At 39.4% G+C, this 20,468-nt stretch overlaps 1 protein-coding gene across 4 annotated transcripts in view; it reads right to left on the reverse strand.

The window, feature by feature from the left end:
• Window positions 1-20,468, reverse strand: part of NALCN (sodium leak channel, non-selective) — a 303,303-nt gene that overhangs the window by 254,046 nt on the left and 28,789 nt on the right. For all 4 annotated transcript variants that reach the window (XM_025000161.2, XM_059892311.1, XM_059892312.1 and 1 more), the window contains exons 4-7: window positions 12,857-12,940; window positions 11,439-11,578; window positions 11,226-11,354; window positions 4,326-4,480 (exon numbers count right to left, since the gene is read on the reverse strand). In XM_025000161.2, coding sequence (XP_024855929.1) covers window positions 4,326-4,480; window positions 11,226-11,354; window positions 11,439-11,578; window positions 12,857-12,940 — 508 coding nt within the window. The remainder of the gene's footprint in view (window positions 1-4,325; window positions 4,481-11,225; window positions 11,355-11,438; window positions 11,579-12,856; window positions 12,941-20,468) is intronic.

The raw sequence follows: 20,468 nt of genomic DNA on the forward strand, positions 1-20,468 counted from the left end.
GTGTGGTAGTTCGAGCATTCTTTGCATTGCCTTTCTTTGGGATTGGAATGAAAACTGACCTTTTCCAGTCCTGTGGCCACTGCTGAGTTTTCCAAATTAGCTGGCATATTGAGTGCAGCACTTTCACAGCATCATCTTTTAGGATCTGAAATAGCTCAACTGGAATTCTATCACCTCCACTAGCTTTCTTCATAGTGATGCTTTCTAAGTAAGACCTATTTGACTTCACATTCCAGGATGCCTGGCTCTAGGTGAGTGATCACACCATTGTGATTATCTGGGTCGTGAAGATCTTTTTTGTACAGTTCTTCTGTGTATTCTTGCCATCTCTTCTTAATATCTTCTGCTTCTGTTAGGTCCATACAATTTCTGTCCTTTATCCAGCCCATCTTTGCATGAAATGTTCCTTGGTATCTCTAATTTTCTTGAAGAGATCTTTAGTCTTTCCCATTCTGTTGTTTTCCTCTATTTTATAAAAGGCAGAGGAACCAGAGATCAAATTGCCAACATCTGCTGGATCATCGAAAAAGCAAGAGTTCCAGAAAAACTGCTTTATTGACTATTGACTATTGCTATTTCTGCTTTATTGACTATGAAAAAGCCTTTGACTGTGTGGATCACAATAAACTGTGGGAAATTCATAAAGATATGGGAATACCAGACCATCTGACCTGTCTCTTGAGAAACCTGTATGCAGGTCAGGAAGCAACAGTTAGAACTGGACATGGAACAACAGACTGGTTCCAAATAGGAAAAGGAGTACGTCAAGGCTGTATATTGTCACCCTGCTTATTTAACTTATATGCAGAATACATCATGAGAAATGCTGGGCTGGAAGAAGCACAAGCTGGAATCAAGGTTGCTGGGAGAAATATCAATAACCTCAGATATGCAGATGACACCACCCTTATGGCAGAAAGTGAAGAGGAACTAAAAAGCCTCTTGATGAAAGTGAAGGTGGAGAGTGAAAAAGTTGGCTTAAAGCTCAACATTCAGAAAATGAAGATGATGGCATCTGGTCCCATCACTTCGTGGGAAATAGATGGGGAAACAGTGGAAACAGTGTCAGACTTATTTTTTGGGCTCCAAAATCACTGCAGATGGTGATTGCAGCCATGAAATTAAAAGATGCTTACTCCTTGGAAGGAAAGTTATGACCAAGCTAGACAGCATATTCAAAAGCAGAGACATTACTTTGGCAACAAAGGTCTGTCTAGTCAAGGCTATGGTTTTTCCAGTGGTCATGTATGGATGTGAGAGTTGGACTGTGAAGAAAGCTGAGCGCCGAAGAATTGATGCTTTTGAACTGTGGTGTTGGAGAAGACTCTTGAGAGTCCCTTGGACAGCAAGGAGATCCAACCAGTCCATCCTAAGGGAGACCAGTCCTGGGTGTTCATTGGAAGGAATGATGCTAAAGCTGAAATTCCAATACTTTGGTGACCTCATGCGAAGAGTTGACTCATTGGAAAAGACCCTAATGCTGGGAAGGATTAGGGGCAGGAGAAGAAGGTGACGACAGAGGATGAGATGGCTGGATGGCATCACCGACTCGATGGACATGAGTTTGAGTGAACTCCGGGAGTTGGTGATGGACAGGGAGGCCTGGCATACTACGATTCATGGGGTCGCAAAGAGTCGGACACAACTGAGCGACTAAACTGAACTGAACTGATTACCCCCAAAGGCGATTCCTTCCTAGAAATGAACTTCTTAAGCCCACACACTTTAGAAGTAGACTTTCTGGCTCAAAGAGGTATTGTTCCTCTATATTAGTTGAAGCCCTGTAAGTAACAGTGAAGAAAGATGGATCTAGTTGAATATAATGCAGCAATTGGAGTGTAAACACAACTGCCGCATTTAAAATGATCAGGGTGAGATTTGATTTAGCAACATAATTTTAAAGGCTTGGAGGTTTCCACTGCTTCCTTGGGTTCCACTGCCCTTCAAGGGCAGCCTAACCTTGAATGCTGGCTGCTCTCCACTCCAGACATGGGCAAACTCAGCCCCTAAAAGAAAGAGCAACAGGATCTAACCAGTCATGCATTCCAGTCCTGCCCCAGTTGTTAGGACTTCTGGAGCTTGCTCAGAGCAGCTTACTAAATCTGTATATCTCATCTCCCAAACCACACCTGTGGTTTCCCACTCATGCCTGAAAGTCACTGGCATAATCCATAAAAGTGTTTGCACTTCTGAGACAGGGGAAAGGATGTAAGATCAGTTCCAAAACCAGATAAGAGAGGACAGAAAATTAGAATGTTTCACATCTATTGCCTTCTAAATTTTTGTGAATTAGAAAACTGTATCGTTGGCCAAATGAAGAGTATCCATCTAACCATTATGCTGGGAATTTACTATGCAGCTGTACTAAAATATAAGAATAAAAATTTATGTGCTGTTTGCAAAATTCACCCTTTAGAAATATCAACTATTTGGTTTTTTCAGCCCAAGTTCAAGTATTACATTCTCTCCAAAGGCTGAAGCCTTGTGGGTTTAATTCATATGTCTGGAAGGTATGCCTCAATCAATGCAAGAGCTTCACATGTCCTTTCTGAAATTCAAACAGTTATCCCAGAGTTCATTATGCCATCCTGCATAACACTATGTAGGAGCTGTGATGACTGAAGCCATAGGGTAGGAATTGGATTCATCAGGCACTGTTCCTGATGGGTGAAGGTGGACAGGCTGTGTTTGAAGCAGTTACCCTCCAGGGTGGACAGAGATGCTGTTCTCTTTTGGGGCGATGCAATCCCCATTGTACAGCTGGTCCATTGGGAAATGAAACCACACCACAGGACGGATTAAAAATACCTAGATTTGGCTTCCAAAAGAGTGCAACCACCACCCTGTTACACACCAAAAGATTTTCCTCTTATGTCCTGGGTAAAAGTGTCCAGAACGTTTTTAAGTGTACCTGGGCCTTGAAACTTTAAAATAAAAGTAATTCATTTTCAAATGACTCCAACAGTTGTGCCATGGACTGAATGTCTGAGTCTACTCAGCCCCTGCCATTCATATACTGAAGCCCTAATTCCCAAGGTGATGGTATTAGGAGGTGGGGACTCCAGAGGGTGATGTGGTTTAGACCAGGTCATGAGGGGTGGGGTTCCCATGATGGGATTAGTGCCCTTCTAAGAAGAGAGCAGAGGACTTTCTCTTCCTCTCTCTCCCCCCATCTCTTTTTCTGCCCCCACTCAATCCCTCACATAAGGACACAGAGAGAAGCCTGCAAGCCAAGGAGAGGGGCCTCATCAAAGCTGACCGTGCTGCACCCTGCCCCAGACTTACAGCCTTCACACTGGGGAGAAGTACATTTCTGTCGTCTATGCCACACAGTCTATGATATTTTGCTGTGGTTGCCTAAACCGACTAGGACAAATTTTCAAAGCATAACATATGTGTTTAGAATTCCATGGTTTTTTGTTTCAATAATGAAATATGCACAACATGCATGGAATTGTAACAAATGCAATGATACCAACTGAATGCCAGATGCCAAGTCTACGTGTGATGGCACATTTCAGGACTTAACAGGACAAGCCACGAATAAATGTACACATTTGAGCACATTGTATTCGCATACAAGCATTCCTCATATTTCTATTACATAGCTGATGCACATTCACTAAGTACTTCATTAGCTGTCTTCTGTTCCCAGAATTACTTTTCAGCTGTCACATACCTATCAATGTCTGCTGCTGCTAAGTCGTTTCAGTCGTGTCTGACTCTGTGCGACCCCATAGATGGCAGCCCACCAGGCTCCCCCATCCCTGGGATTCTCCAGGCAAGAGTACTGGAGTGGGTTGCCATTGCCTTCTCCAATGCATGAAAGTGAAAAGTGAAAGTGAAGTCGTTCAGTCATGTCTGACCCTCAGCGACCCCATGGACTGCAGCCTTCCAGGCCTCCATCCATGGGAATTTCCAGGCAAGAGTACTGGAGTGGGGTGCCATTGCCTTCTCCCATCAATGTCTAGTATTCCAATTATTTAAGACTTACCTTGCCTACTAGTTAAATGTGGACGGGAACCAAGTCCTGTTGATTCAAGGGGTTCTTTGAGCCAAGAACCCTGAACCGTGATCAACAAATATTTTTAAATCCTATAATTAATAATTGAAGAGATATTTAACTCTATATAGATATTGTTGCATATCTATATGGAAACAGGCTGTATGTTATAGACTGGAGGGTAGAATATATTAAAATTTGCAATTGTGTTTCTTAAATCCTATACAGTCTGAACATAAACTATTAATTATGTAACTACTGTCTCCATTTCATAAACATTGTAAAACAGAAACAGAAAAGGTGTTTTATCAGTAAGACAGACCTATCTCGTTAAAGCCACTGTAGCCCAGCTCTTGCCTGCTAAGTCCCAGATCTTCCAGGTCCATGCATTTAAATCCTGGGGGGCACTGGTAGCCTTCTTCCAGTTCTGGGGAGCAGTGTGTATCTGGGATGGCTAAACTGTTCCAGGTTACATTTCTGCAAACAACACAAAAAAGGATTTGACATTTTCAACAAGTGTGTTGATTACAATGCATAATGTAATCACTCTTCATTAATACTTGCTGTCTGTGGACACGGATTTAAGATGCCTGATTCATGAATGGTATTCATCACATTAAGGCCATATTGAACATTCTCAAATGACATGAGATTCATCCACACAGAAGCTCTTTATGTTATTCTTAAACTTTTTATTTTATAGTGGAAGTAGAGCCAATTAACAATGTTGTAATGGTTTCAGGTGGACAGCAAAGGGGTTCAGTCACGCATATACATGTGTCCATTCTCCCCCAAACTCCCCTCCCATCCAGGCTGCCACACGACATTAAACAGTTTCCTGTGCTATCTAGTAGGACATTGTTGGTTATCCATTTAAAATATGTTGATAGAAGTGTGCACATACCCATCCCAAACTCCATAACTATCCATTCCCTGCATCCTTCTCTGGTAACCACAAGTTCTCTAAGTCCACATAAAGCTCTTTATAAGAGCATTATTGCCATGATGGTTTTTGTCATAAAAGACCAAGACCCAGAAAAGTAAAGGAAGGAATTTTCCTGCAGATTTGCAAGGCATGTAAACTTGTCTGGGGATTCTGTGTTATTCACAAATCCTTCTCCTACTGTGGCCACAAATGTTACTTCTCTGCTTCTAAGCAACAGCTAATGATGACAGTCATTTTCCATATGGTACAAAAGTACTGTATGTGAGCCTCAGAAATGACACTCAGCCTTCTGCGTCGTCAGATGTGCAGTTTAGACAGAAAACCAGATAAGCAAGGCGAGACTGAAGGAACTAAAGGTATCACCCTGGAAGGAGAGAGGTTATGCGGTGATTTAGCTCTGGAAATAATATGAGGTTATTTTAGATGATTGGTGATATAACTCCTTTTCATCTTTTTGGAGGATAAACTGGAATTTAAGTTGATGTGAAGGATTTAGATATGCAATGCTTTTCTTGGTAGTGAATACAGATAACCACTGGGATGGTGAATATGGAATCCCATTGTGGGCTGGCCTTAAAATGAGCCCCAAGTAGCTGCTATCTGAGACAAGTGACGGGGCTCATATAGAGGGCCCAAGTTTAGCCTAGAGAATTCACAAGTCTTATAAACCCTTGATTTTATTATAGTCATTTCCCACTACATCAATGTTTCTAAATGGGGACCAGCCTGAGGACCATCTCAGTCTCCTCTGCTTATGGCCACATTGAGACAGATGTGTTGGGTCACATTTCTTTTCTTCAATATCTTCTTAAATTCATTTTGCTGCTTCCTGCCCCTTATATAGCATGTTTTCTCTAAAGTCTGATGCATAACTACATGATCCTTTAGCTGCTTGAGGCCACCAGGCACATGCACGACCATATACACAAATTCCTATAAACACATACACAATTTTACTCACACACACATACCACACACACACCATGCCTGGTGCAGTTGTGTCTCAGTCAGAACAAAACTCTATGCTTATTCCTTCAGGATTCTGCTCTTCATTAGTGGCAACCGAGAGAATTTACACATCTCAGGGAATGTTTAAATAACTGCCACATTTTAAGCTGGTCCTTTGGACGCCCACAAGCAAACCCCAAGGAAAAGGCTCTAACTGTGGAAATCACCACTTGGTAGTGTCAGAAAGATATGACTTTAAGCACACATGTTGGTTAATTCCCTTTCTTTCAAATTCTTGCATAGATGGGTGCTAAGTCGCTTCAGTCACTTCATTCATGTCCAACTCTTGTGATCCCCATGGACTGTAGCCCATCAGGTTCCTCTGTCCATGGGATTCTCCAGGAAAGAATACTGGAGTGGGTAGCCATGCCTTCCTTCAGGAGATCTCCTCAACCCAGGGATAGAACCCGCATCTCTTACATCTCCTGTATTGGCAGCAGATGTAAGATTTGTTCTAAAAAAGCAGTTACATAAGCAAAATATCTGCAATATAATAGGTGCTCCATAACCATTGCTATTAATTTAGTTAGAAATCTATTGTACATATATCATCAGAGTACTTTTATTTCTTAAACATTACAAAGAAAATATTTCCAATATCCCAACTTGTTCTTATACCTCCCGCTTGGCAGATACCTCAGCATGAATCCTGTAAGTTAAACAGAGTAGTCTTTCCTCATCTTTTCAAAAAATGTTTAAATATAAGTCAAGAAGACTTCACAGTCCTTTGCATGAATCTGAGGCACTTATGATATTACATATTGTACAAAATTCTCTCTTTATAAAGTCCATGGAAATTAAAAATTAATATTCTTAAGTTCCACCATGTTTCTATCTTTAATTCTCCTGACCTTTCCATTTTTAAAAAATCTCATTGTTTTGTAAACCGAGTTGATAAAACAACCGTTCACTTATTTTCTAAGTACTCTAAAAGGAATACTTAAATTTTATTTGGGCTAGTATAGAAAACTACACCCCAAATCCAATTTTATATCATCTCTGGTCTTACTGATATTTTATAAAATACCACCAAGTCCTAAAAGCTGCCACTGGATGGAAAGTGAAAGTGAAGTCACTCAGTCGTGTCCAACTCTTTTTGACCCCATGGACTGTAGCCTGCCAGGCTCCTCTGCCCATGGGATTCTCCAGGCAAGAATACTGGAGTGGGTTGCCATTTCCTTCTCCAGGGGATCTTCCCAACCCAGGGACCGAACCTGGGTCTCCCACATTGTTGGCAGATGCTTTACCATCTGAGCCACCAGGGAAGACCTAAAGTATCCAATAGAATGGATGTGTTTGAGTCACTCAGTTGTGTTCAACTCTTTGTGACCCCATGGGCTGTAGCCCTGTCAGGCTCCTCTGCCCATGGAATTCTCCAGGCAAAAATACTGGATTGGGCTGCCATTCCCTTCTCCAGGGGCATCTTCCTGACCCAAGGATCAAACCCAGGTTTCCTGCATTGAAGACAGATTCTTTACAGTCTGAGCCACCAGGAAAGCCCACTGGATGGGGGAACCATGAAATGAACTGTCCATAACTGAGATTCTCCTTAAGTCTCAAAGGAAGGAATCCATAATGACTCTGCAGCAGCAGGGAAGAACCAGAACAGTCCAGGGTGCCCGTGATGTGTGGTCCCCCAGCTTCTGGTCTCAAAGTGGATGGTTCAGTCATTACAAACGTTAACCTGAGCTCCTGGTTGAATCTTGCTCTCTGCACAGTAAACTTTTATATGCTTAACATTTACATTTCCTTACCTTTTCTAAGTATCTCATTCTTGGGGATGAGATGTCATTATTTGATACCAAGCCATGAATAAATTTCTCTCCTTTCTCAGGAATGATAATAAGGTGTCAGGAAAATCTTCATCTGTTCTATTTCACCTAGCAGCTCCTTCTTACATGTTCCTCTTTTAGCTTCAGGGGGATTTCTGCCATCACATTTGGCAGTTTGCAATACCTGTTTCTGCCACAGGCCACTGGTCTTCTCAACTCTCTTTAGGATAGGAACTGTCTTGCTTAGTCAAATCCCATTATTTGTTCCATAACTGCCTTAGGTCACCATTTATTACTGGAGAAGAAGCTAAAGCTTTACTAGTAATGCTATAAATGAAGTGGTACTCAAATGTTCCAGCACCAGGGACCAGTTTCGTGGAAGATAATTTTCCCATGGACCGGGGGGTGGGGGGCATAGTTTGGGGATGATTCAAGTGCATTACCTTTATCGTGTCCACTTTATTTCTATTATTACTGCATCAGCTCTGCGTCAGATCATCAGGCATTAGATCCAGGAGGTTGAGGACCCCTGCTATAAAGGACACAGCTGAGATGCTCATCTATCTGCTTTACAAGAAACTGGGTCCATTCAAAAGCAAAACTTTAGGTGCTGACTGAGTTCCTGCTTTATTTGCCCTGTCTGCTTCACAGATTAACATAATCAATTCCAGAGGTCAGCCTTGAAACCCAGGACATACAGGTCTCTGAACAGACATATCTCTGCCTGAAAGCTGTCCTGTTATTTGGCTACCATGTGTGCAAATCAATTAAGCAGAGATTGGAACAATTGTTAAAAGACAACGCCGAAGAGAAATGAGGTCGTGACAGCACCTGGCAACCGTGATCTCTGGAAGCAGAGCATCATACCGTACAGCTTAGTGTCTGTGACTCAGAGATGTTTATGAGAAATTCCTAGTTAAGAGGCAACGAAAGGACACAAAAAGTCGGAAAATTCTTTTCAATTGGGATTTGTATGCGTTTCATTCTGACTCTGGATATGGTTTGAGTCTCTAAAAATAAAGCAAATTAAATGTCTCGGCTGGAAATGGTAAAACGGTATCGACAAACTTCCTTCTTGAGAGTGAGACTTTTAAAACTCAATTAATACTGAGCTGAAAATACAAAAGAAAAAAATGGCATAAATGGCTGGTCCTTGAAATAAGTCCTCCAACTTCTGGAAGCTGTTTTTATGAGTAACACTGCTCATAAAACCATGTGGCCAGTTACGTATCTTCTTCTCAAACAGTAAATGAAGAATCATGGAAAGAGAAGGCAAAATGCATGGGTGTGCGCACTATGCGACTGCACAGATTTGATAACACAAATCCCAGAAAGAGAAAAATGCAGACGTCTCCCCATCACTGTTATGTCTCGAGTAGCTGAAAAGTCTGCCAACACATATGAGATTTTTCACAGTACACTCTTTTTTTTTTTTTTTTTAAGGATAATGTAATGAGCTGGAGCTAAGAGTCAGCATATGAGAGGTCTTTTAATTTTTTTTTTTTTTTCAGACATTCGTCTCTGAGTCCTGAGTACAGTGTGGAGCTGGCTGAGAGGACTTACTGAATGATTCAGGGGTCGTGAGTTCAGATAATACTCTCACCCATCTTCCCTATTTGTAGTCTATTCTCTGCATCAAAGTTAAGTTTGCAGTATGATGCCTAATCTCCTAGTTGGGTGAACACGTTTGAGAAGCCTTGCCTTTCAACTTGAACAAAAATGGGACCTTTAAACCAGGCTCCTGAATTTTCTGCTGTTAGCACACAGCCGCTTCCTCACCCAGAAGCTTTCGTTCCCCTCACTTCTCCTCTATTGTCTCCTGCCCACACGATATCTTTTTCTACCTTCATATTCATTCATGGAACAATCTAGACACATTCTGCAGCCCACATGCACTTAAAAAGAAGCCTACCTACAGGTTTCCCTCTGTGCATCTCTTCGCTCACCCACACGAGTCAACCGTTCCTCACCACTTCCTTCAACTTTCCTATCCTGGGTTTGTACTAATTCCTTGCTTTTCTCCACGTTTAATGTGGCTTGTCTATTTTTTAACCATTTCTCTTTTGTTGCTTTAATTTAGCAGCTTGCTTTTCTTCCTCTGTCCTTTTCTTCATTTCTGCTTCTTTGACAATCTGACATAATGTTTTTATCCATCTAAATATATCATTAACCATGGCTTCAGTAGAGCGACTGAGCACACACACACACCTGGACTTGTAAGAAAGAAAACAGAGATTCCAAAATGGCAACATGTAAGAGGAAAGCAAAAACTAGAACAAGAGAAACACACGAGTTGATTAAACGATGGTATCAACGAGGACTAAGGACTCAGGAGCCAAGAGCTTGGGTTTCCATGCCTATAAAAAGTAGAAAACAGAGTCCTGAGCCCCTGTGAGGCTGGGGTCGGGAAAGGTGACCTCAGGCATACAGACACATCAGTATTTAAAAGGGTCCAGAGTGTGATACTAATGAGGGGATCATTAGATAGGTCAATCAAGCACAAAAGAGACCATAGCTACAGATCCAAATATAGACAGGAACTAGTAAATGAGAAAGGCAGGAATAAATACTATGAGTAATGACACACAGTAAGTTGTGTGGGGATAAGAAACTATATGAAGAAAATCAGATTTCTACTTCATGCTGTAACATTTCTAAATAGTTGCAGTAACAACAACAATAACAAATATTTGCCATACAATAAACTGCACATGTTAAAAAGAACAGCCTGAGAAATCGTGACGTTCTTCACAGAACCACAATCAACATAATGAACATATTGACCAATCTCCAGGGTTTTCTAGGGCCCTTTCATCATCTCTCATTCCTGCCCCAGCCCTTATGCCCAGGCAAGCAATGATTTCCTTTCATTATCATAGATAAATCTGCATTTTCTAGAATTTTACACACATGAAATCAGAGAATATGTACTTTTTCATCTAGGTTCTTCACTCAACATAATTATCTTGAGATTCACCCAAGATATTGTGAATATCAATATCTCATACTTTTTATTGCCAAACAGTAGTTACTATAAGTGGGCTTCCCTAGTGGCTCAGTCAGTAAAGAATCTGCCTGCAATGTAGGAGACCTGTGTTTGATCCCTGGATCAGGAAGATCCCCTGGGAAAGGGAATGACTACCATTTCAATACTCTTGCCTGAAGAATTCTATGGACAGAGGAGCCTTGTGGGGTACAGTCCATGGGGTTGCAAAGAGTTGGATATGACTGAGCAACTAACACTTTCACAGTCATCCTATAGATATACTTGTTAATCCATTTACCTGTTGATGGAGGCCTGGAGTATTACCAAACTGGGCTTTTACAAATAAAGTCTTTGTATGTATGTGTGTGTATTAGTTGCTCAGTTGTAACACAGACCTTGGAGAGCATACAAATACTTTTAAAACAATTGAGACACAGGTTTTTCACATGAAAACTACAGAAACATCCTTGTAAATCACCAGGTTAAAATACAGTTAGTAGATAAACTTACCCTGGTTTCGTGTCATTTACTACACAGTGATAGGTAAATGTCCCAAACATCTGAACTCCTAAAATGCCATAAAGAAGCAGAAAGAAAAGGAGGAAAATGGAAACACTCCATATTTGTTCTCCTGATCGCCTAGGAGGAAAAAATAAAGTAGGTAAAGCTTACCAAAATATGTCATAAACATTTTCCCTTAATTTATGTAAAAGCAGTGCTTACTTTAATATATTTGTAATTCTGGTCCTTGGTAGCTCAAATCGGAAATAAATCCGGAATGCCCGGATCATAATTAGTGGCCGTGGGATCCGCAACATGCCCCAAGGAGACATCTGATCAACTATGTCAGCGATTTCAAACACCTGCAAATTCAGAGGTGAACAGATAACTCAGACTTTCGCTCAGCATTGCGTGTAGTCAGGACATATACAAACAGCATTACATAGCAAAGCACATGCCAAAAACAGCGTCATAGGGCATCATAGCACGGCTTGTAGTGAAGATTCACACAGACAGCATCACACGGTGTCATACATAAACCCCATTATCATCCCCCCAAAAAACTTTCTTTGGAGTATATTTTGAAGCTATAGCTCTCTTAAGAGAAACAAATACATGAATGAATCAAAGTGAGAAACAAATACATGAATGAATCAAAGTGTCATTAATCTTGTTCATTTCCTGAATGATTGATCAAGGCACAGTTTTTATTACAAAAATAGAGTAAGTATGCCAAGTTTTCCTCACTACTAACAGTCTTTGGTGGAAATTTCCAAGTATCTAGAACATAGATTAATGGAGAAAGAGTTAATAAAAATATTATGAAAAAGAATTCCATTTACCAGCAGAGGCAAGAGGATAATTAGAAAATGTTTGTCAATCATACAATAGTCACTAAATGGAAAAGAACACATTTAATATGCAGGATGAAATTAATTGTTAGAGATGTGAGCTTTATAAAAATAAGAACAGCTTATCAATATGAACCATGATGAGTTTCTGGGCTGGATGATGAATTTATTTTATTCTGAATTTTTTAAATGAAGAATATAATAAGTTCAGTTGAATTAAATACAAAATCAAGCCTGAATGAGTGCCTGGGAACGAATTATACTGTTTTTAATAAAATCTCTCCTTCAGGCCTTTTAAATATATGTTCCCTATTTCTCAAAGTAAGGAATTTTCCATTTGCAATACACTATTTATGCTAACCAATATATATCCCAATGTATTTATATTATTTTAGCTATTTTTGGTGAGAATTTAGTCATTTAAAAGACTGGACTTTTGATTATTAAATACAATTTTTTATTCTACAAATACAGAAACCTCACTCCATGTTCTTTCCCTTTATTTCAATGAATATATTTCTAATGTCTGTTTAATGAGAAATAATCTTGTATGTACTGATTTTTATTTCTGATTGAAAAATAATTCAAACATCTGACTGATGATGATTAAAATGTCAGGCTTTTAAAAATCAATAAACATTAAAAGTGTTTCTAGACAGTTACCCAATCACATTTTATATATATTATATATATATATATATATTTTTTAATATATAAATTTAGATTTTCAATGAAAAATAATGCCCATTTTGGAAAATATACCCTTGTAAGTTAAAAGTATTTAATTACCTGTAACACCAATGAAACCCAAAGGCAAAAGACCATAAATCCATCAAAAACACACCAGCGATCTTTCACGTAGGAACTATCCCCCTAAAAATAAATTTCACATGGCATTATAAGACAAAATGAATAATTTCCAAAAAAATCTGTGGAGGGAATAATCAAGTGCTAATTTGATATAAGCTATCTACAATTGTTGTATCATAACTGAACAGACTTTCAAAAGGAAAGTCTTCCAGCATTTTCAATGACATTATATATGAGGAAAATAATTTCTAAAACACAAGTAACTGCAAAACTGTGCATGTCAAATTTTAAATTCATGCAAAGAGAAAACATCACGATTTTTACACATAGATTAGCCACATAGATTCTACCACATAAGAAGCCAGAGGTCATCCTACTTAATAAGCAGCTCTGGTCCTTAAACCAACTCTTCCTATAAGAACCAAAAGGATACAGTGGTCAGTGAAGGACTTTGAATCTCTGGGAACAACCATCATCAGCAGAGAATTAACCCGTAACTCACCTTGAACTGAATTAGAGGTGAAGATGAAGAAATGTGCCTTCATTTTTGAAATATACATCTATTGACTTTAACTGGGATTATAAATATAAAAGAAAGATAAAGAAGGCATGCTACTTTCCTTTTTTAACAGTTCTGACACTGGAATGCATTATTTTTATAAAATGGGACTTTTAGGAAAAAACTTTCCTTTCACATAACAAAACAGTACACCTTATGAGGTTGAAATTGGAAACCTTTAACTAGAAAGAAAGACTTCAATAGCTCGCTCAGGACTGCACAATTAAGTCACTGCTACTGCTGCTGCTGCTGCTGCTAAATCACTTCAGTTGTGTCCGACTCTGTGCAACCCCATAGACGGCAGCCCACCAGGCTCCCCCATCCCTGGGATTCTCCAGGCAAGAACACTGGAGTGGGTTGCCATTTTCTTCTCCAATACATGAAAGTGAAAAGTGAAAGTGAAGTCACTCAGTCATGTCCGATTCTTAACAACCCCATGGACTGCAGCCTACCAGGCTCCTCCATCCATGGGATTTTCCAAGCAAGAGTACTGGCAATTAAGTCACTAGTTCTGTAGCAATCTGTGAAACTCAGTTCTGAGTCCAGTCACATGGTTACCAGCTCTGAGTGAATCTGTTTAGAAAATAAAAATAGGAACAGAAGACCAAGACTTTCAATAAAATGGTAAAATATGTTGCAGGATATTTAGGAAAATAAGGTAATTTTGAGAACCTTCTGCCAGAAGTAACAAACAGATTGTCAGAAAGTTTCCTTCAGAGGTTTCCAGAAATAATTTGTTGTTTGCAAATCTAAAGCTAATGAATGATAATTCACTTAATGAAAGTTATATGACTCAGACATGAAGTTTAAGCCCAGCTTAGTTAGCACTGGGTATCCATGTACTTTATTTTTTGGGGCTCCAAAATCACTGCAGATGGTGACTGCAGCCATGAAATTAAAAAACACTTACTCCTTGGAAGGAAAGTTATGACCAACCTAGATAGCGTATTCAAAAGCAGAAACATTACTTTGCCAACAAAGGTCCGTCTAGTCAAGGCTATGGTTTTTCCAGTAGTCATGTATGGATGTGAGAGTTGGACTGTGAAGAAGGCTGAGCACCGAAGAATTGATGCTTTTGAACTGTGGTGTTGGAGAAGACTCTTGAGAGTCCCTTGGACTGCAAGGAGATCCAACCAGTCCATTCTGAAGGAGATCGGCCCTGGGATTTCTTTGGAAGGGATGATGCTAAAGCTGAAACTCCAGTACTTTGGCCATCTCATGCGAAGAGTTGACTCATTGAAAAAGACTCTGATGCTGGGAGGTGCCGGAGCCAGCCGGCAAAGTCGATCAGGTCCCGAGAACGTGCACGGCGGGGCTAAGAAAGAAACTAAAGCAAGAGACTACAAAGATGGGGTCGAGAGGTTCAGACACGTCACCACGAAGGGACGCAGTCTGACACCAACTTTATTCAACATCTCATATTTATACAGAAAAGCGTGAGAGAGACAAAACAGTTGACATTTTTTCTTGGTTAGCCTATACATCTTACAAACAGTCACAAGAAATCTTGAGAGCATGGGAATGGCTCCCTGTTATTATTTCTTAAACCAGATAACATTTCTCTGTGCATGAGAAGTTTGCATAGAACTCCAGGTGCCTGCAGTAAATAAGCGCCTAATCTCTGGGGTGGCGGGACAGAGAGCTATGTTTGCAAGCAAACCCTCAAGGACTGAGGCAGCTCCCAGAGCTGTGTCCTTCAGACAAAGGACCCCGTTCTCACGGGCAGCTCCCCGCAGGGAGGGATTGGGGGCAGGAGGAGAAGGGGATGACAGAGGATGAGATGGCTGGATGGCATCACTGACTCTATGGACGTGAGTCTCAGTGAACTCTGGGAGTTGGTGATGGACAGGGAGGCCTGGCGTGCTGTGATTCATGGGGTCTCAAAGAGTCGGACACGACTGAGCGACTGAACTGAACTGAACTGAAGCATGTACTTTATATAAGAGGATGTAATGCCGAGTGAAACACACACACCCATACACACCAACTACACACACACATCTTGTGTAGATATACAGCTACGTACATACCCAGTTAATACTATACGTAAGGCCAACTAATTTATAATAAAGTTATAATCATGGTGGGAAAACTAATCCTGTGGAGAGTTAAGAGAAAACAATGCTAGTTCTCAAATGAATGCACAAATAATTTTACCACTGGCACAAAAATCAACCAGACTTGGTGTGTATTCAAGAAGACCCACAAAAGAGTTATAAAAGCAAATTTGGGGTTTGGGTGACTAACAGGACAATAACCTATTAAATTAGCATTATGATCATCATATGATCATATCTTACAAAGATAAAAACTATATCATAAAATGCTACTGGTTATGTATTCACATATGTACATGTTAAGTATAGAGCAAATAATTAAGGGATAATATAGCTGTCTTCAATATCCCATGAGGAATCTTCTACCATAAGCATTAAGTTTGTTTTGTACACTGCACAACTTAAAATATTAATTAATTGTAAAACTAAATATAGACAATATAACCAATATAAAATGAGTCTAATTTTGACTGCCATCCTAAAAGATAATAAAATACAAATGTTTAAGCTGCACTTTTAAATTTCCCTTAAGTTTTGTTTGATATATTGAACAAATCTGTTAATTCATTCACTCAGTAAATAGAACATTTCTATGCTCTAGGCGGCATTCAGGCACCAGTGATACAGAAGTGAATAGAACACCACCTGCCCTTATGTAACTTATATTCTCAGTTACTTTTTAAAAAATGTAAAATGCACACACATTCTATTTTGATAAGTGTTATCAGAAAAATGGGCTTCCCAGGTGGCGCTAGTGGTAAAGAACCCATCTCCTAATGCAGGAGACATAAAAGATACAGGTTCGATTCCTGGCTTAGGAAGATCTCCTGGAGGAGGGCATTGCAATCCACTCCAGTATTCTTGCCTGGAGAATCCCAGGACAGAGGAGCCTGGCGGGCTATGGTCCATAGAGTTGCAACAAATTGGACACAACTGAAGCAATTTAGCATGCATGCATGCATACAGAAAAATTAAAGTATATATTTTCAAATCAACTTTTATTAAACAAATATGTTCTTATATGTTGAGCAAAAAAGTGAAATAATATCACTTGATCTTTATTTTAAGAACTAGGCATAATTGTGCTTGTTTTAAAAATGTAAAATAATTCCAAAATGAACACAGAAATTTTATGAAGCTCAGCAGAGAACTATTTTAAAATAGGAACGATTAAACGTAAATGCTAGCCAAGAAAGAGAATATTAATAATTACAGATTATTGGGTACAGAAGCACTCAAATAAGATAAGTTTATAGAAGATTTTTCCCAAATAGTATTATTTTTTTCCTGTTTTAAAATTTAAAAATGTTTCACGTAGTATCACTACAGTTAACCTCCTATTGCTCATAATTTGCCTTAGTAACAAATTATATTCAATTAGATACAAGTTGAGAGCTTCTCATTATATTGAGGGTTATTTAAAATATAAAAAACGAGGATAAATAATGGTATTTCCCAGGGAGGGGAACAGACTGGCAAGGAGCCAAAGGTGGAAAAGAGACATAATTTTCCCCAGAATATCCCTACATATGCCTTTTGACTAATGGTCATGTGTTACATTTTTAAAATAGATCTTTCAAAGCTAACTTTTTTAAAAGGTGAAAATTCTAGCATTAACAAAAATCACTCAGTTGGTGTGAATAAAGTCAAATTTGAAAAATATGAGCCTCACAAATTTACAATGTAAAGTCATCAGTAACAGAGTTGGCTGGATTTTTATTTACTATATAGATTTATAGGTTAAGGAAATTGATGTTGAAAAGCTGACTTAAGAGTATATTTTGAACTCTATCAAAGGATGGATTATTTTAAGTCATTTTAGAAGTTCCGGTTGGATTCCAAATAAAACAAAAGCATGCAAACACACAACTGACTCAATGGACATGTATCTGAGCAAACTGGGAGATAGTGAAGGACAGGGAAGCCTGGAGTGCTGCAGCCCATGAGGTCACAAAGACTCTGACATGACTTAGCAACTGAACAGCAACAATGCAAGCACATTCTAATTTCTAATGACCTCATGAAAAGTGGTTTAGCAAAAAAAGTTCTACTGTATCATACAGAAAGCTATTTCTGAATTATGAAGTCATTTGAGTTGAATTATCTGGAATGTTCTCTGTGGTGGATGTTCCAGCAATTCAGAGTGGTATCTGCCTGTCCCAACAAGACCACCACACTCTAGATTGCATGGAATGGTCAATTAAAACTAGCTTCTTTTAACTTGCCTGGTATAAAACATGAAATAATCCACCAAGCAGAAGTTTTACACAGTATTTTTTGGTTTCAGTTTCCAGGAGTCCTTCAATATTTATAAAAACCTTTGAGCTGTGTAATAGTGATCCGAGATACAAAGACCAATAACACTCAGATTTTTCCCATCTTTTTTTTTTTTTTTTAACCTTTTGCCCTTTAGCATTCATTGTCCTTCATGCTGTTCTGTCTTCCTGAAAAATTCCCTGCAGTCTATGCCAATTTTTTCCTCCAGACTTTGGTCTGACCACAGCCCACTCTAATCAGTGCTTTTGCTCATATATCATGCAACCAGCAGCAACTCAGCTCTTGTATATAAATAAGGTTCATACCGTGTAACGGACAGAATAGTCCTTTGTAACTCCCATCTAGCTATTTATTTAACTTATATTTTAGTTCCTGTAGTTTGGGTTTCCCACTTAAATCTTCTCTAAACATATTCTCCGGCGCCGTATTTTTTAAAAAAGGTCTATCTTCCATTCCACTGTCAATGTTTGAGTTTGCTCTGAAGATTAATAGTATCTTGAAACTTTAGACAATTTCAGGCGGTATTCCCACTACCTTGCACCATGATATTAAATGAATGAGATAAGCATATGAACCATGTCTTTTGAGCCTCTGTAGATTACAATGCAGACAGTAAGAAGTCAATGCTTATGCTTCATGAATGCATCCGTGCACCTATCCGTTCACTGAAACTAGTACTACTGTCCCTTTAAAGGAATGCTTCTTGGTCGCAAAAAGAGAAAGATGTAGTACATTGAAAGGTACTACCTTAAAGTTAAGACTCTTTTCCTGAATAATCATGAAAGATCACAGATGAAATTATGAGATAATTTTTGCGTATTTCTCAGATTAGTGTAGTTTGAATCAGCAAAGCTGACATGCCATGCAAATAAGAATTGGGTCAAAGTTTAATATGGGCTTCCCAGGTGGCACCGTGGTAAAGAATTCGAGTGCCAACACAGGAGATGCAAGAGACAGAGATTCAGTCCCTCGATGGAGAAGATCCCCTGGAGGAGGAAATAGCATTGCCTGGAGAATTCCATGGATAGAGGAGCCTGAGGGGCTACAGTCCATGGGGTCACAAACAGTCAGACATGACTAAGCACAGCAGCACAAGGTTTATTTAATTTTTGCATTATAATGAGATTGCAAATATGACTGAATTGAAATTGAAATCATATCAATCATTATCAATACTCACTAAGGCTCCGTAAGGACAAAATACCTTTTCATGAACAGAACACAGGCTCTGAAACCTGACACTTTGAAGTATAACTGAAGATAAGTGGGACCCTGCTGTGTCCCCCACATTTTGTTTGTACAAAAGCTCTAGCCTCCTAGGCCTTCCTGGAGTTCTAAAGAGCAAACTCAATCAGGAAAGTGAGAAAATATGGAAACATAGAAAAACAGTTTAATAAGGCCAAATAATAGCTGAACCATAAAACAAAGTCAAGGAGCTGTAATTCCTCTTCCTGGGCTGTAGATAAAATTCTGAGCCATATCCTTGAGTTGTTATGCAGTTACTAAAATCCCACAAGGTGAAAGAAGTTAACGGCATGCTGAAAACCAGCCCCTAGACCCAGACTAGCTGGAACCAGAAGGTAGTTACCACACCACCAGCTCCATGAGCTGGTCATGCACTCCTTGACCTTTTCCTCATCCGGCCTTTAAAATCCCTTCCCTGAATCCCTTCTGGGAGTTTAGGTCCTTTTAGCACTAGCTGCCCATACTCCTTGCTGGGCTCTGAAATAAACACTATAGTTGCCTTGACCACAACCCCGTGTCAGTAGATTGGCTTTACTGGGTGAAGGTGAACAGACCCAATTTTGGTTCAGTAACATAATCTCATGTTGCACTTTGCGTCTGATACGTTTAACTCATTGTCTCTTTTTCAGTTTGTATTTTCAAAGACTCTTCACCATAACTGGTTAAACGGTGCTATGATTCAATGTATCAGTATGTCCAGATCCTTTTAAAATCCTACTGTATTCATGTTCAAGTTATAATACTTGCAAATAATAAATTGTCCCTCCCTCCTGCTTCCAAAATATGGAAACAGAACCTAACACACAGGAAGGCCCATTGGTACTTGAGAAACCGTAATCTCTCCCAATATGAAAGAAAGGTTTTAATTTGCTTGTTGCATCAACAAGAAATGAAGAGGAGAGAGTGCTTGAGTTATGGGCAGAAATCAGCAGGCTGGTGCCTGAGGAGATGAGTTATTCAAGAGCTGTCTATCAATCTTTATAAAGGTAAACACTTGGAGGCTGCCAATCAATTATACAGTATAAGAGAGGAACTTAAATTGCCATGCAAGGATTTAACAAGCAGAGAAAACAAACACATTTACCTGAAGACATTCACAGGGATATAGTTTGCAGTCACAAAACAATATGCATGGGTGTAGTTTCATAAGCACATGATTTATTGTTCTGCATTCCCAGGGCCCATCTGTCACTGTGTCTTAGCATTATTATTTATTACTTCAACAATGCTCAGAGGATGCATGCTACTTTTTAGCCAGGTCTGTTGCCAGATGAAAAATAGACAACTGAGAATTGTCTGAAGACTTCACAGTCTGCACTACATGGAATGCTTCACAAAAACACAAACATATATCACCCCGATGCTTTATTTTTGCCCATAGGAATTTGGTTGAGCTACAGTGCTTCTCAGAACAGGAATTCGTGGGAGAGGCAATTAGAAACAAATGATCGGG

Source organism: Bos taurus, chromosome 12 (genome assembly GCF_002263795.3).
Source record: "Bos taurus isolate L1 Dominette 01449 registration number 42190680 breed Hereford chromosome 12, ARS-UCD2.0, whole genome shotgun sequence".
Taxonomy (NCBI): domain Eukaryota; kingdom Metazoa; phylum Chordata; class Mammalia; order Artiodactyla; family Bovidae; genus Bos; species Bos taurus.